The sequence below is a fragment of the Nasonia vitripennis genome, chromosome 3 (assembly GCF_009193385.2).
Source record: "Nasonia vitripennis strain AsymCx chromosome 3, Nvit_psr_1.1, whole genome shotgun sequence".
Classification (NCBI taxonomy): domain Eukaryota; kingdom Metazoa; phylum Arthropoda; class Insecta; order Hymenoptera; family Pteromalidae; genus Nasonia; species Nasonia vitripennis.
The window spans coordinates 6812309-6828427 of record NC_045759.1 but is presented as its reverse complement, the minus strand read 5'-3'; the positions used below and the strand labels follow the sequence as shown (position 1 = coordinate 6828427).

General features: G+C 43.8%; 1 protein-coding gene and 1 non-coding gene across 22 annotated transcripts in view; one reads left to right on the top strand and one right to left on the bottom strand.

Moving 5' to 3' along the window:
* Positions 1-1239: 1239 nt before the first annotated feature.
* TRNAR-UCU lies at positions 1240-1312 on the top strand. Its single transcript has one exon. It is a non-coding gene; the product is annotated as a tRNA-Arg (tRNA).
* A 378-nt stretch (positions 1313-1690) lies between these two features.
* The window catches only part of LOC103317425, a 219560-nt gene continuing 205131 nt past the window's right edge, over positions 1691-16119 (bottom strand). For 13 of the 21 annotated variants that reach the window (XM_031926130.2, XM_031926136.1, XM_031926128.2 and 10 more), the window contains 15 exons: positions 7570-7675; positions 7239-7355; positions 7076-7185; positions 6875-6976; positions 6209-6508; positions 5817-5969; positions 5514-5592; positions 5071-5242; positions 4582-4831; positions 3940-4103; positions 3518-3815; positions 3259-3450; positions 2853-3183; positions 2344-2643; positions 1691-2217 (listed from right to left, as the gene is read on the bottom strand). In XM_031926130.2, the coding sequence (XP_031781990.1) occupies positions 1924-2217; positions 2344-2643; positions 2853-3183; positions 3259-3450; positions 3518-3815; positions 3940-4103; positions 4582-4831; positions 5071-5242; positions 5514-5592; positions 5817-5969; positions 6209-6508; positions 6875-6976; positions 7076-7185; positions 7239-7355; positions 7570-7650 (2943 nt within the window). In that variant the 5' untranslated portion in view covers positions 7651-7675 and the 3' untranslated portion in view covers positions 1691-1923. Of the gene's footprint in view, positions 2218-2343; positions 2644-2852; positions 3184-3258; positions 3451-3517; positions 3816-3939; positions 4104-4581; positions 4832-5070; positions 5243-5513; positions 5593-5816; positions 5970-6208; positions 6509-6874; positions 6977-7075; positions 7186-7238; positions 7356-7569; positions 7676-7771; positions 8840-8866; positions 10212-10364; positions 10560-16119 lie in introns of those variants that run through there. The other 8 variants (XM_032598519.1, XM_032598521.1, XM_031926141.2 and 5 more) reach the window with 7 other exon arrangements.

Here is a 16119-nt window from a genome sequence, read left to right as displayed (position 1 = left end):
GTGTATACGCAAGCGTCAGAGCAGATGCGAGAGAGAACGGACTCGTGCGAGCACATCCATGTCGTTGGCGAGCGAAGCGAAATGCGCGAATGTTCGTAGACGAATGGATCGTGTGTATTGCACTCTAGAATTTACGGGTTATTTATGATGTTGCGAGTTATGGTACCTGGATTCTGGATGCGATTAACTATTTCTGGAATTAATTAGTGATGCGGCTTTGTTCATTCAGAAACACTTTTTGTTTAAGTATAAAATTAATATAAATAACAAAGCATACTTGTACATATACTTTGCTTTGCAATAAATATACTGCTATTTTTTACATCAAGATGCTGCAGTTCCTTGAAGATCTATTTTTTGCTATTGTTGCTAGGGCAGGATTAAACTCTGGATCGGTCAGAGTTGAAATTTATTCAATAATGCAATATAAGACCGCGCGAGCTGATAAAATTGCTCTTGCCTCGTGAGACTTGAAGTTTCTACAAGGTAAGTCAATAAATACTTAGACAATGTTTTTCATTCTTACGTAAATACCATTTCTGCTTGACTTTTTCATTGTTGCATCAAATACCTAGTTGAGTTTGTTTGAATAGTCTTAAATACACCAATACTGCTAAAGATTGAAATAACGGAGCGTTAAAAGATTTGAGATGAAAATACGCTTTACAATCTCTAAGCAGTAGTGAACGCGTTTTGCGATAAGATAAAACAATGTCACTTTATCATGTATGAATAGTTAAGTTTCATATTATTCGATCTTTTGTGTGCCTTACAGGTCTTTGACCTACACTACTTATGCAGTATAAATTAAAATTGTACTACATAATATAATGATTGTTACAAACATCGGCAATTTGTATAAATAAGTATAACCGCTTTTCTTACTGCGATTTGCAAATAGGATCACTTCAACAGATCAGCGTATACAGTCGATAACATGTATTACCAGAGCTCGTAAAACTAGAATATTACAACTAAATCATCAAATAAGAGTTTCACGAGCTCTGTGATACCTTATCACGGTACTTTGGAATCGACAGAGCAGTCAGCGTACGTACCGTTTGAGCGGTTGCATAGACCTCACTCAACTTTACTCTATGATGCACATGTGTGCGGTCTTGCGCACATCCTCGGTGGTGGCACACATGTACAGATTCGCGCGCAACGTATAGCCATCTGCCGGCGCTCTTCTGGAAACGTACTCAGTTAATAAAGTCGCTAGCAGACCATCTGAGGCACGTCCCTGTGGCGCAGAGGATAGCGCGTTGGACTTCTAATCCAAAGGTCGTGGGTTCGATCCCCACCAGGGATGCTAGGAAGCGGTGTCTCGGCATCGTGGATTGCTTTTTTTTGACCGCAAGGTAACGCCAAGAAGGAGGTACATGGAGCGAGTGCATAGCGGCTGATGCACGTGCTGCAGGTATAGCGCCGAGGAGAAAGTATCCGGCTAAACGTACAGAACGAAGAGACGAGTTGGAGTTTTCTTGGTGCAGGACTATTGCTTACAAATATTTGCGCTGTTTTGAATTTTGAAGCTAAATTGCTTGATGAACAAATTGTTTGTACATTGTTTTACGCAACACATTTCTGCGGATGTTTTATAGTCGATAAATCTTCAGTGATTATGCTACGTTAAATTTGCATGGAAAGCATTTAAAATGATATTGCAGGATAATATACACACAAGTAATAAGCCATGAATAACTGTTCAAATTACAATATTTGATGATACAACGAAAATGCATAAGAAAGTCTTTACTTTATAACAGTCGTACTAAACGCGACTGTAATTACTACTTAAATTCTATGATTAATCTAGTCATACCCCGATGCACAATATCACAGTTTGTTCTACTATTTCAAGAAATAATTTATTTTCTGTAGACATCATGCTTTAACACATAATCCAGTTTGAATTTTGATTCAAAGACCTCGAATCGTATATTGCCTTTCAAAGCATCGATCAAAGTAGGAGCTCAGGTCCTCGTACAGCCCGAGCCTTGAGCTACAGTCATTTCCGTAACGTCGATGCTCGAATTCGACACCATGTCGAACTAGTAACCCCAAGAGGTTGTCTTCGTAATGATGTCGAGCGCCGTGTTTTGATTTTTCAGTCAGCAGCGCGAAGTTTCTTCCTCGAAGGCGCCGAGTCAACGGAGACAGGTATTGACGTTTGTAGAGTTTTTTGCGAAGTGCGGTGACTAGTTCACTGGAGGACTGTCAAAGATCAACAACGAATTAGTTCAAAAATAATAAAGTTTTCCAACTAAGATAAAATTTACGTTAAAAAAAGGGAGAAAGTATTTTAAAACCGAAACAAAACTGAAAATAGGAAACGCGTACCTTCGTCGTAAAAGGGTAGACGTACGGCTGCCAAGCAGCGAAAGGTTTAACGGCGACTCCGCAACTGAACACATTTCCGGCTCTTTGGGTTTCATCTTCACTGGCAACAAGATTGAGTACCATGTGCCCACCGTAGGCTTCTCCAAAGACACCGAAGCCGACTAGCGAATCAACGCAGCTGAATTTCTCGGCGACGAGTTGCACAACCCGCGAGTAGTCCGCAATCTGCATCGCTTCGCGACTTTGGAATTTCAACCCGGAGATATCCAGACTGCGGAATGTGCTCCCCCGTACATCCGCCTATAGGATAGATGATGAAACGAATGCATCTGAGAGAAGGAATGTGGCGAGAGTTTGCTTTGCGGAAGGTTGCTGGTTCGAGTTATGCGGATTATTAGGGAACCGACGTTATGTAAATTCAGCAGTATCGGAATAAGCGAATAAATCGGTTTTTTTTCAATGAATAATTTTCTTTCATTAAGTAGGAATCTCACAAATTGAATGCTTACATAAATCACTGCGTATCCCTTGACACCTGTCAGAAAGGTCGTCAGTGATAAATCAAACTGGGCATTAACCAGTTGTCCATCTTGTTCATTAGCTAGCCTCAATAGTAATCTCAATTTCCGTCTGCATTCGCCGAATTTGTTCTTCCAATCGAAAGGCACGTGAAGACTTACTCGTGCCTGGAAACCATCCTTGAGACCGAGTTCGAATTCGTGTTGCTGTGGATGAGATTTCGAACGATGCCAGGAACGAAATTCCGACCATGTATCCAGTCGGCGGATTATCCGGTTGCTTGGAGTCGAAATAATCGCAGTCCAGGGAAGCTTTGGCCCTCTGTTGTTATTGGGAGAATTTTGTTTTTTGAAATTCAGATTTTGAATTTGGTGATTATTGGGAATATTAACATACCTGCAATTGAGAATGTAATTCTCAGCAGTGTGCGACATTAGTACGTCGGACCAGATACACCGCGGATATCGCCTCGAGACCCTCTCTTTTAACGACATTGGATTATTTTCCTCAAGACATGTTAGACACCTCACCGGCTCGAGAGTCGGATACTCTAACGGCGGATAGACAACCTTCATTTTGTACAGAAATCTATGAAAAAGAACCAAAAAGAACGATGAATATTTCGTAATTATAATTGTTAGAGAAAATTACATACCTACGGGATACGTTAGCAACAGGCGCAGCAACAAAATACGCCGTAGCCTCGTCCTCGCTATCGACCTTCGCAGCCAGGATCCTCGTCACGTAGAGGTCATCTGCTAACAGAGGCTTAAATAGTCGACTGCTTCGCGGATTCCAATTTCCTGAGCCGTGATGCACCTCGTGAGTTTTGGACTCACGGTTCAGAGTATTCGATCTCGAAATAGCCATGTTGAGGACACTGATGTTGTGTAGGCTGCTGAAGTGGACGATAGTGTGCAGAATCCAGGGAGTCTTGCCGATCCTCGCCGACTCTGAAATTTGCGTAAAGTCGATTCATATACAGTAAATATTAACTTATGCGATTCTCTCTAACGCCTTACAAAATCATAACACCATAAAAATCCCACGATATAACTTTGTACGCATTGAAATTACCGAAGGCATATTTAACTCTAGCGCGTTTCCGCTTCTCTCCAGATCTCGATCCTCCGCCTACGATATCCTCAGATCGTCGCGCGTAATTGCTTTCACGTGGACCGTCGCCGCTGGCCTCCTGCACGTGTCGCCGGTCCAGTGCGGAAGTTTCGGCAACAAAGTCGCTGAAACAGAACGCTTATTTTCGGCGTATTCTCGTTTTTTCTCTCTCTCTCGATAAACCCGTTCCTTCGTACGACACGTGCGGCTGTTCTCAAGTTTGGATTATTTGATTATGTACGTTTTCTGCAAGGGTACAGTTGCTTTCCTCGTTGGAATTTTAATAACGAGTTGCCTAGTTCGGCACGTGTGCTTTCGAGTGGCTCGATAATCGATTGAAACACGTGAATTCGTAGATTAGATTAATTAGGTGTATTACACGTGCACGATTTCGAATGAACTTTCGAAAAGCTCGTATCAACAAAAATAAAAACAGGAACTTGCAATATCAATCTCCCAACAGCTAAAATCTAAAATAAAACGCAAAAATTCAAAACTATTATTTTCTCCCCTGCAACAAATCTCCCTTTGTCTGCAACTACACCTCCGAGTCTACACCCCCATGCCATCTTTCTTTTATTCACTCCAGGACGTTCTCTTTACCTCGGAGTCCGGACCCTCTGATGCGGTCGACGTTCCCCCTCGCAATCTCCGGCTCCCGAATTACTATCAGCAGTAGTCCCCCGTTGCTGCATCAGCGGTACGCAGCGCGTTGCCTCATTGTTTTCGGCGCTACGTCGACGATCAATCGATGGAGCTTGGTACGAGGAAGCTGGGGGTGACTGAACGATGCTTCCGAGCATTGTTTGGAACGATGCTGCTGGGTGATCGTGTTGGGGAATGCTGAGTTTTCCTGAAAGTAATGCGGATCAATATTATTTTTTGAAAAACAAAATACAGTTTAATATTTAACACTTTTTTTCAATTAATCATATCAATCAACTCGATCAATAAATCCTCCTCTACTCAAAGCAAAAAAATCATCGCATCGCATATCCTCATAAGCTATAAATCCGACATGAAACGGCTTCCGCACTGCGTATACGATTCTGAAAAAACACAAGCGTCGAAACCGTTCGATCGCAGCCTCACCGTTGGCTTTGTCGGCATCGCGTCGAGTAATCGATTCTCCCGTCACGGGGTAGAGATGGAAAGTCGTGGGCAGCCTAACGTCACGGTACTGATGCTCGACAGAGTCGAAGGTGAACTCGTCCGTCCAAGATAGTCGGTGAGTCGGACAGGCTTCCGATACTGAGAACGTGTACTGTACGCAGAGATAGTCTCGTAAATTCGTTGGAAATGAGGGATATTGAGATGTGTATATATTATCTGCGCTTTGTGTGCGGTCCGCACGAGGATGCGGAAGTGTATACGATGCAATGTAGATGGCTCGGTTGGATTGAAGGGTATATAAGTTGGCTTTTTAAGTTATGGCTATAAAGTTGAGCGATGATATCATTCGCAGGTGTGTTGCCTTTTGTGAAGCGAGAAGCTGGAGTAATTTTTTTATAAAAAAAAAGGAAAGCCGGAGTTACTTTGGGCTGAATCCACTGCGAATTCCAAGTCAGGTCGTATTCTTCCAGTGTCTTCATCGTGCACAGGCTCGCGTTGTCACTAAAACATGTATCGCATCGTTGAGGTTTATATAAACGTGTAATAATCTCATTACACACAGAGGTGTCAAGCGCGACGCACGAAACCCCTGTGTTAACAGTATTTGCAGCCCGAACGATGTAATAACACATCTCTCCCCGCGAATCATCCAATTTGCAACCCGAAGCGCGAACGACTTTATAAATCCCCAACAAAACGAAAAAAAGTTCAAGCCCCATCATTACCTTATCTCCTCGTTTCCGACAGGCTTGATGCTGTAAGTGCGCCTGTGCGAGATCGGCCCGCGTCGCACGTAGCCGTACCGCTGCCGTCCCTGAGACAGCTCTGTCGAAACCAGCTCAACGGCGGATCTCGTCGGTCCCTTATCCGTCGCGGAACTGACCGAGAGAGAAGGGCATTAATGAGGAATTATGTCGCCTGTGGCCGTGGACCGGCGTGTATTTACGAGCGCAATTCACATTATATGCTTTATGCGAGAGGAAGCGCAAATTTCAAAGCTGCGAGGTGGGTTCGATTGGCAGTGAGTGAGAGATCACCGCATCAGTTCGCTCAGCGTATAAGTAACGGTTTCGCGTGATTTAACAATTTTGATATCGAGGAGTGAATTTCAATTCACCTGAGTATACGAACGCTGTACCGACACTCGGCATCTTGCCGCACCGGATCCCGATAGCAATTCCAGGTGGTGGCAACGTGTTGTTGAAACAACGTCGCAGGATCATCCTCCGATGTCGTCGTGAGGTCGTCTTCGTGGTTACCCGACTTCAGAACACGTCGACCGTCGGCGTGACAGTCGTGGAGGTTCGAGGCTGGATAGGTGAGACCGTCGGTGACGTCCATGACGATCGCCTTGTCGCCGAGGTGTCCGTCCCGGTAGACGATCTCGACGTCGCTGTTGCGCAACCATGTGACGTCCCTGTAATAATGAGTTCGGTTAACATGGATACTTTATTTCGTTTAGTTTACAAATCGAATAAACATAGCGATCACTGCTATTTCGATCAAATTTATATCGCAGGCATTTCGAAACCCTCGTCGCAGAGCCACGAGTCCAAATATAGCTCTCTCCGCGATTCAATCTCGGCACTAGATCGTCGAAACAAAAAAATTACACAAACTGCCTCGACGAATAACAAACTGGACCGCGATTCATCCTTCAAACGCATATCATAATCTCTCGGCGTCATTGAGTCCCTCTTCGATCGACTGGTCTCTAATAATCGCGATGTGCCCGCAGCGATTACACAAGGCTTGTTTATGCGTATACGTGATATACACCTACTTGATGCCCGCCTCGAAATAACATTCGTAAGCGACGACTTCCTCGAGCGTAATGATGACGAGCTGCTTCGGGCGCGGCGAGAGCGGTCGACCGCTTCTGCTTCTGACGGACAGACCGATACAGTAATCGTTTCGTCAGGACTTATTGCTTTACAATCTTTCTCCTAATAAAGTCGAAGATATCGAAACGTCATATCCATACTTATTTCCCGCATAGGGTCCTAGCAAGACTCTCCTCCGCGGCACATTGTCTTGAGCAACCGTCGTCGTTGTCGTCTCTTGGCTCACCTGACTCGTGGCAGACGTATCTTTCTTCGATTTGCTTTAATTAGGGTGAAATACATTGCTCTTATGGGAGGTCTTACCATGGCGAATACAATGGGCGTCGTGGTTGTCTCGGACGGTGTCTCCTCTTGCGACGGCTTGTCGGACTGGTTGCTCAGTACCGCCGCGATTGTGACAATCAAGCCGACCGAAATAACCTACATCGTCGGCCAGTGTACGGGGCACACATGTGCGTGCGTTTAATAATCGAAGCGAGAGGAGCCGGCCTCGTTGTTGAATTATTACGAGCTCATGCGTATATTCATTTCTAAGCGATGTGTGTGTGTATCGTGTAGATGTATATTATATATGGGTCTGATGAATGTTACTTTGTTTATAAAGAAAGTTATAGGTTATCCATCGACGACTTACCGAATAAATCGTCCAGATGACAGCTTTCAATGGCTGTCGCGGTTGAGGTAGTATCTGCACTACTCCTATTTCCGGCTCCATTTATGTTTCCTCGTGGCTATTGGCCCTGTAAATTTTATGTCAAGCATTAACCTCTACACGTGATTTTTTTCTCTCGAGAGAGTTTGTGTTACACATAGACGTCGATTAGCTCGACGATTACCGCGTCGATGAATAATACATGAGGCTTGAAGCAGATGCTAAATTGCAAAAATTGAACGAATTGTTTACGAATTAAAGGTAATTAAGATACAGCCCGTTATTAATAGCGCTGACGATGTGCCAGTTACATCTTCAATTAAAACATGTATAGTGTGACTCGTGCTTGATCACGTGTCCCGACATGTCCACTAATTTGAAAATAATAGATACTACACACTGCGCTTGGAATATTTTGAATTAGAACTAATTGGTGTAATCCATTTTTTATTACTCTCTTGATTTCTCTCGTAATATCCTTGATTGCTTTTTTATTTTTTTCATTGTCTCTTAAACTTTATATAAAATTAAATTCGCTCAATATCGCTTTCATCAACTGCACAAACAAACGCCCATGCATAAAGATAATAACTTATACTCAAATGCGTCAAGTCAATGAAAAAAATAACTCAAAACGTGCTCTGCGCCTATCGAATACACGCAAAAGAGCCGAGAGCACAAAGACGCTTACTAACGTACACGTGAATAATTATCGAAAAAAGTGTGAGTAATAAAAGCGCGCGCGCGAGAAAGAGTCGTTAGTATATTATCTTTCGCTTTCACCGCGCGAATGACGCAAGGAACACGTGGATACTTGCACTCAGCGAGTCGGTATATGTTTTTCTCTTGTCTCTCTTCGACTGATACTATTTTCGAATTCAATGATGCGCGGGGGGATCGAAGAACTTTGCCGATATCACTTACGCCTCGCTCTTGAAATAAGCTCCGAGACGCGCAGTTCGGTCTTGTATACGAAAATACACTCGCGGTCGGGAAACTTCGACGCTGCGCGGTTTAACGCATTGTTTTTTGTTTTGGTGCAAACCCAGCGATGTTTGATTCTTTTCGTCGGGTCTCGATCGCAGCTGAAAAGCCCACGATATCGGTCAAAACACGCGAAGAATATTCGTGCAGTCGAATTCAGTGACCGGCGGTATAATCTCGCGAAACAATCACGACTCTCTCCGATAAGATAAAGCAAAAATGTGGATCGATATACCTATTCCTTCGCTAAAATCGCTGTAAACTCCGTAAAAATAAGCCGATAAAACCCACATACCTCCACGAAACACACCGGATTCAACGTGAAACGAAAAAAAGCGCACGCGGCTACCGCGAGACCCGTAACTCATTGGCCGAAGGCCAATCGTGCGTCACGCGTGTTCTCGCGGGGCAGACCGCTTGGCGACTTGTTTGCTCCGTGTACTCGTTAATCGGCTCTCTCTCTCGAGTGTTTATGCGCGATCGGAAACCGATGATTGACGGGCGAGCTTTTTCATCTATCGAGATCTCCGTTCGCCTTTTATCTTGAGCTTTTATTTTTTGCAGCTCTCTCTGGTTAGGATCATTTTCAACCGAGCAATAATCGGATCTGCGTCGGAATTAGCAATTGAAAGCGCGGCGTATGTGTGTATAGGGCGTTTCGACGCATTTATTAACGATAAATGGGATACTATAAACGGAGAGACCGCGGCGAGCGATATTGCAAATTAGTTCGAGAGACCCGACGGTGTGCAAGCACAAACGTAGGCGTGATATTGCGGGAGCACGTGACTTTTGATGCTTGTTGTTCGTGATTATATAAACGTGGGTTAGTTTCTAGAGGGATTTCGCTTTAATTGGCGTCGTTAGCTGAGGTCGTTGTATTTATAGGATATGGTATACAGTTGTCGATGGGAAGAGATGTTGGTGCACTTGAAATGCGCTGCTGTGAGATTTTTCACTCGACACGAATTGTTATCTCTCTGTCGTTAATCGATTGAATTAAAAACGAAGATAACAACTGGTACTCGAGCACTAAAGTAGTGTGGAAACTTCTGTCGTTCTCCTAATGCCAAAACTACGAAGCATCGGTTCGCAGTTCAGCGGAAACTCCTCATTCCGAATAACGAGTTAATTTTAATTAACCGGGTTAAACGCCGATTCACCGAAAAAAAAACGACTGACGTAAATCCATCGAAACTCGCATAACCACACGACAGCCGACACCGTAAAAGAGCAAAAAAAAGTGGTCGCGGCGCGGGGCAGACACGCAGCGTTTTACCGATCAGCGCAGATGCAGCGCGCGCGGAAGAAGGCCACGAGTCGTCGCAGACCGCTTGGCGGCCTCCTTACACTTTTACACACGTAATCGTCCGATCTCTCTCGAGTGCAGCGCGTATGATAGGATTTTTCCGCTGGCGGCCGCGGTGTTGTTTGCGCGAGAAGCCGCGGTCCGTAATTCGAGCGCGGAGACGGTATTAATTTGTCGAAATGAGAGCGAGAGGAGTGGGGATGATTTATTTTGTTATTGTGCGATTAGTTTGAATATTGATATTTAAGAAAGATTAAAAAGCAACTCGGACGTAAATTTATGTGGAGATTTTTGTACTTTTGCCTAAAGCTCTCTAGTCTCTGGCTATAACGAATATAGGTCGCGCATGAGATTTTTCCCTTTCCCTTATCAAAATCTGCTCCCGAAATGTATAAAATCTAGTGGGGTAATTCTACCAATGCCAAATCAGCCATGTTAGGCCTGCTGTTTGGGACACTCGTACTATAACTGCATTTCGTTATACCATCGACGCAAAATCCACGAAAAAGCTCGCTCAGCACTAGAGTAGAGGTGTATAGAACAAAAAGCTTCTCGAGTTTCACGCATCGTTCTCGTTAAATCCACTACTGCGCCGTACACACACACACACAAGCGCAAAAAGTGCGCACGAGAAAGACGTGCACTGCAACGGGTCTCGTCCTCTCTTTTCCACTGTCACCGCAGTGGAGGGACGCTTCCGAGAAAGCTGCGCGTTGGCCGAGCTCCAAATGTAGCGCTAAGATCGACGCCGGGGAAATTCTACTGAGTTGACTATATTGTATGAGTCTTTCTTTCCGAGAGCATTGTGGGCTAAAACTGGGGATGCGGTGTGAATGCTTTATTTTCTGTTGGGATGCGTACACGCGGTTTTGGATTTTTAGTTGTGGCTTTCGCTGGTATACATAAGGATATAGGGAGAGCGCAACTGTGTGTGAGATGATAAGGACAGTTATGTAACGTGTTTTTTTTTGTATAACAGCATTATTTCATCGTTAATTTATTGGCGGTCGAATAAAAGCCGAGACAAGCTCGCATTTATCGTTACGTGCAGTGAATAATTCCTTATCGCTCTCAGACGAATTTATAAATATATATGCATATGGATGAGAAATAAACATGTTTATTTGGACAAGTTCAGCTCGATAACAGCCCTATATATATAACACAGGATTGAAGCGCGTCCGGCATTCGATAGTCGCTGTTTGTCGGCTTATATAATCCAATGAGCTTCGTGTTTGTACCGATGCATATAGGCTTCGCCGATATTAAAAGAGAATCGACTAAATTTAGAGCTGCTCGAAATGAGCGAGTGCAAACAGTCGGCGCTTGTTAAACTGTGATAACGGGTAGATATTATGGCAAAATATATCCTTATGTTATATTTTGCGATAAGTTTTTTTTGGTTGATGGAATAAGAATTCGATAATAAAAGTGCCGTTTTGATAAGACTGACACGGATATTCTGGGAAGAAAAATAAGCGAATTATGAGCTGTGAATGATAGTCGCGCTATCGCGCATAATATGTAGTTTGCGAAAAAATGTGTGCACGTTTAAAAATGTATCAATCGCTTGTAAATATTTTTGAATAACAGGTGTGCAGATGTCTAATAATAGAAATTTATTCAGTGTGATCAATGGAAAACACCGATTTGTTTATGCTTTTCAAATATGAAAACCGTAAAACCAAATTTCACGCCGCATTCCATCGTCTACCCGTAAAATCTGAATATTGTAATTCATAATCTGCAATAATACCAAGAGACCATCCGTCGTTATAACCCCCTACAACTGTTCTTTTATTGCATTACTTAAAAACAAAATATGCATAAGCCCCGTCAAAAATGCATCACCACAAAATTCCCGATAATCGAGTATAAAATAACACAGCGCGCTTATAACTCCTCGAAAGTTGTTTGCGCGCGTGCGATCGAATTTTTTCTTCTGAAAAATCGGCCGCAGTGACGCACGAAAGCTCCGCCGCGATTTAAGAATCTCTGACATTGTCGAGAAAAGTGCTTACACATGCACTAGGTCAAGTAATATACATGAGAAGAACTGCGTGTCGATGGAAAGAGCTAGAGATGCGCGAGTTACGTCAACGAAACGCCGAGATTCCGTGGGGTTATCGAACCGGGGACGACCCCGACAGACAAACGCGTATACATTACGCTGATGTTTACAGCTTCTTCGATTTTCGTCCTATTGAGAGAGAGAGATGGAGATGAGGAAAGTGCATGCTTTAATGGATGTTTCCTGTAGCACTTCTCTCTCGCCGAAGCGTTTGCGTAATTCGTTTCTTGTTATATACTTTACAGCTTCTTCCTTTCCTTCTCCACATGCTATACAGTTTGACAAGAGACGGCTGCTTGATGTTCTCTATTTTCCAGGTGAATCACTCAGCCGGATAATGAAGATCGTAAAGTTTATATCTCCCGCACGCTCGTATTTTACAATTGTTCTGCGTCTCGAAAAAAACGTTAGCTGTAAAAAAACGAAAACACGATGCAGCCGCATGACTCACCGCCGCGACGCGTTAACCGACTCTAATTCTTCGACCACCTGTTCATCAATAGAATCACAGCATACCTTTATTCGCATCATCACCTCGAGAGAGAATTTCGCGTTATTCGTAGTGAGCCTACTCCGCGATGAGTCATCCCAAACATTGGGCCGCTTGGCGTATTTTTAGCGGAGGCTCTTTGTGCCCAGCAGCGGCAGCGCAACCGGCCTATAAGGGAGAGTTACGCGGACAGCGCGCGGGTTTATATCGGGATCGCGCTAATCGCGGGGATGGCCCAGTTTCGATTTCGTCGATTTTCGAGGGGATGCTCTATACGCGCGCCTCTTTCTTCTACATGGATATTTCGAGTGTCGCCCTGGGTTTTACCGGGCTAGAGGTATTCTAGCAAGATTGATCGAGTGCACTGCGGTGGTATTCCAGTTTTAAACGGCGTTGCAGGTATTTTGGGTTATATTCGGTTGATTTGTACTGCGGCGATAGGGAAAGTAGAGTAAAAAGGAGAGGATGATTTGTGTGACTTGGAACGTTGTTGTTGTAGGTTAAGGCGGTGAGGATATAAATTGTGTGTTCGAAATAAGGGATGGCCTTAATCGTCGCATGCGAAAAGCCTCTTAGTTTGGCGCTGACCCGTCAATCGCGAAAGGAATATTTTCTTTCGCGGAAGGCGTTCGCAATATCGATCAAACTTTTTAGTTTTCGTGTATACGCATCAAACTCGAAACATGAACGACAAAAGAGGAGTAAAATCATATCACGCTGGAGATGTTTTACGACGACGCGGTATCATCAATAGCAACGTAAAGCCCGCACACTTTGTAAAAAAGACCTTTGAGATCAAGCCCGAGCTTGCGTCACACGCATGTACACGCAGCTCTGTATAATCCGTAAAAATGACATTCAGGAAATTGTCAGGCGTAAAATAAAAACTTTTCACGCAAGTCGCGAAGAAAAACGTTTACCAAGAAATGCTTACAGCAATCGTCGTTATATTTCCTTCCACGTCAATAAAATATTATCGTGAAGCTGTAGTGCGGCTATTCGAAAAGCGAAAAAAAACACGTTTTATAGTGGGAGTATAAAAGTTTTACACAAAATGTACTGGGTACCATCAATAAAAAAAAATATATCTCTTCTAATTACTCCCTCCGTTCCTAAGAGACGAAACCAGAAGCTCGACGCGAGTCTTCACGTTTCAGCGAATCGTCAATCGCTCTCGTATACATCGCAGAGCAAAGGATCTCTCGGATTTCCTCCGAGCGGAAAATTCCTTGCCGGAACGATTCTCTTGCGATGCGCGCGGAGATCAACTGCTGCTGCTGGAAGTCGAGCGTGAAATCGCGTGGAGATCGAGAAAATTCTCCGGCTGCAGTTAGAGCTTTTGTTGTTGCGCAACGAAATGTCGCTCGGCTTTGTTTCTCTCTCTCTCTCTCTTGGAGGGACATATCGTTTGTATAGTTTTGACGAGCTAGTGCGAACTAAATTTCGGTTCCATTATACAGCGGCCTCGTTAAGCCAAGTAACACAGTCGAGCGAACGAAGTTAGATTGGATTAGTTCAGTGCAATAGTCGATATTTGCGCGAACTATATCGGAATTATATCGGGAAAAATAAGGTACAAAGATCGGGTTGAATGAAAGCTAAAATACGTTTAAAATCTCTCCCGCATACCTGTCCTTTACCCTTGACAAAGCGAAACTTTATTTATCGTCATTCGCACGGAAGTTTCGCTCTCGGATGTGTGCACGCGCCTGTTCGAGCGATCGATACACCAGCTGACCTTAACCTTCGCTGCTGTAGCTCCTGCTATCGGTCCCGGCTGTTTCCCCCCTTTTTTCTTAATTCGCAGCGATGCGTTGGATGCAGGAGCTGCCGCTATTTTTAGATGCCAAGGGGTTGTCGATGTGTATATACTCCATACGCAGCCTGACGTCAGCGCGACGAAGCTGTGCAGCGAGACGGATTAGTGTAAGGGAATTGCAGGTATCTATATAGGTATGCTTGCTTTTAACGCGATTGGCCGACGCGATCGTTTCGATTTATCCAGGCGAGTGTGCAGCGTTCTTTGAGATTTGAAGGATGTATACGCGGTGCTTGTTTGCGAGCTTGATGAGCTTTTCTCGCTTGCGTCACGACTATGGGATTGAACATTTTTTAGCTTTTTGAAAAAGCACCTTTTCCAGGATCGAGAAATACTCCTCCGCATCCGGTTCGAGGAATCGTCCTTCGGTGTCTGGCTGATCTTTTTAATTGGAACTTGTTAAGAATGTATGTGAAGCGTTTAAAAATATAATCTGTCGAGTTGATCCACGTGTCCCGAATCGACTTCCATATACATACCCGCTGATTTACGAGGATGTGTTTAGCATGGAATTTATGGCGCGCTTTTTATGTATATTTATTCGTCGTAGAAAAATTGGCTTCGCCTTTTGCATCGTAGAGTAAACGACAAGATTCAGCGACAATATAATCCGAATAGTGCGAATCGATTTTATAATGACGCCAGACGAATCGAACCAACAAGGCTTCCCTTAAGAGACGATAAACGGTTTTAGAACGATTTACGTAAGGCTCATTCACACTCGGGTGTGTTCCCCGGATGTTTTTATTATAGAACGCGTGCGGCGCCATCCGTTTGATTTATCCGATCGCGAATCAAGCCCGAAGAAGCCCAGCGTTTGATTGATTCTGCGGTAATTGGATGTCTCTGCTGACATAATACACTCCTAATCGTTTGCGTCATCGAGAATCCGATTAGGATATATACGCAGCTCCCTCGCGAACATTTAGTATGAACGTATGCTCGATATTTGATTAACATTTTATTGGGTTGGGTGCGTTATTTGCTACTTTGTGTATATATGCGTACGCGCAAGTTAGATTTGCGTACAGCAGATGTTGCTTTCGAGTGGAAAGATTGATTGATTTCAGTCGGCTATTTGTACTGCGACAGATTTTTTAATCGACTGGAATTCAAAATTTTCCAAATGACACACGGTACGCCTTTTTTTTCTGCCTCTTCAATCGATAACGATTGTGTGCCACTTGAACACTGGGTCAATTTATTTGAGTCTGTCGTTTAAAAATCGTCTTGTGATAACCTTTCTCTTGTTATATTCATTGATACGACTCGCGAACCTTCGATCGATTGCACGAAATTAAAAAAGTATCTCTCGCGTACCGGAAACGAACCTTACGAATCTCTCTCATAAAAAAGTTTACCCCAGAGTTCACGATTATATAGCCACGGATAAAAAAGAAAGAAACGTGACTACCCCCGTAGAGCGAGTCGTGACCTCTAAGCAGTAACGCCTTTTTCTACGTTACACAATATACGTTCAGCTCACGCCACACACACGTTGCACAATTTAACCCTGATTATATAAATTGATTACGCGTCACGGATAAACCACGTGAGCTTTGTCGCACTTGCGTGCGACTTCCGCACGTGTTTGGCCCGCAGGTGATGTGTCCATCCGTCGTCGAACGATCGACCCGAAGAGCCGTGTCTTCTTAAGTAATTTATCACGCGTATGCAGTCGACATCTAAGTCCTCTGGTAATTTATACTTCGGCAGGAATCAGATTTTTTTGCATTAGAAATTTTGATGGTATATAAAAAGTTGACGTTCAATCGTAATATTTATGAAGGGATCAATTTTCGGTATAACGTAGCGCGTTTCACGATTTTACATGCAAATCCTGACGTATGATAATCGAT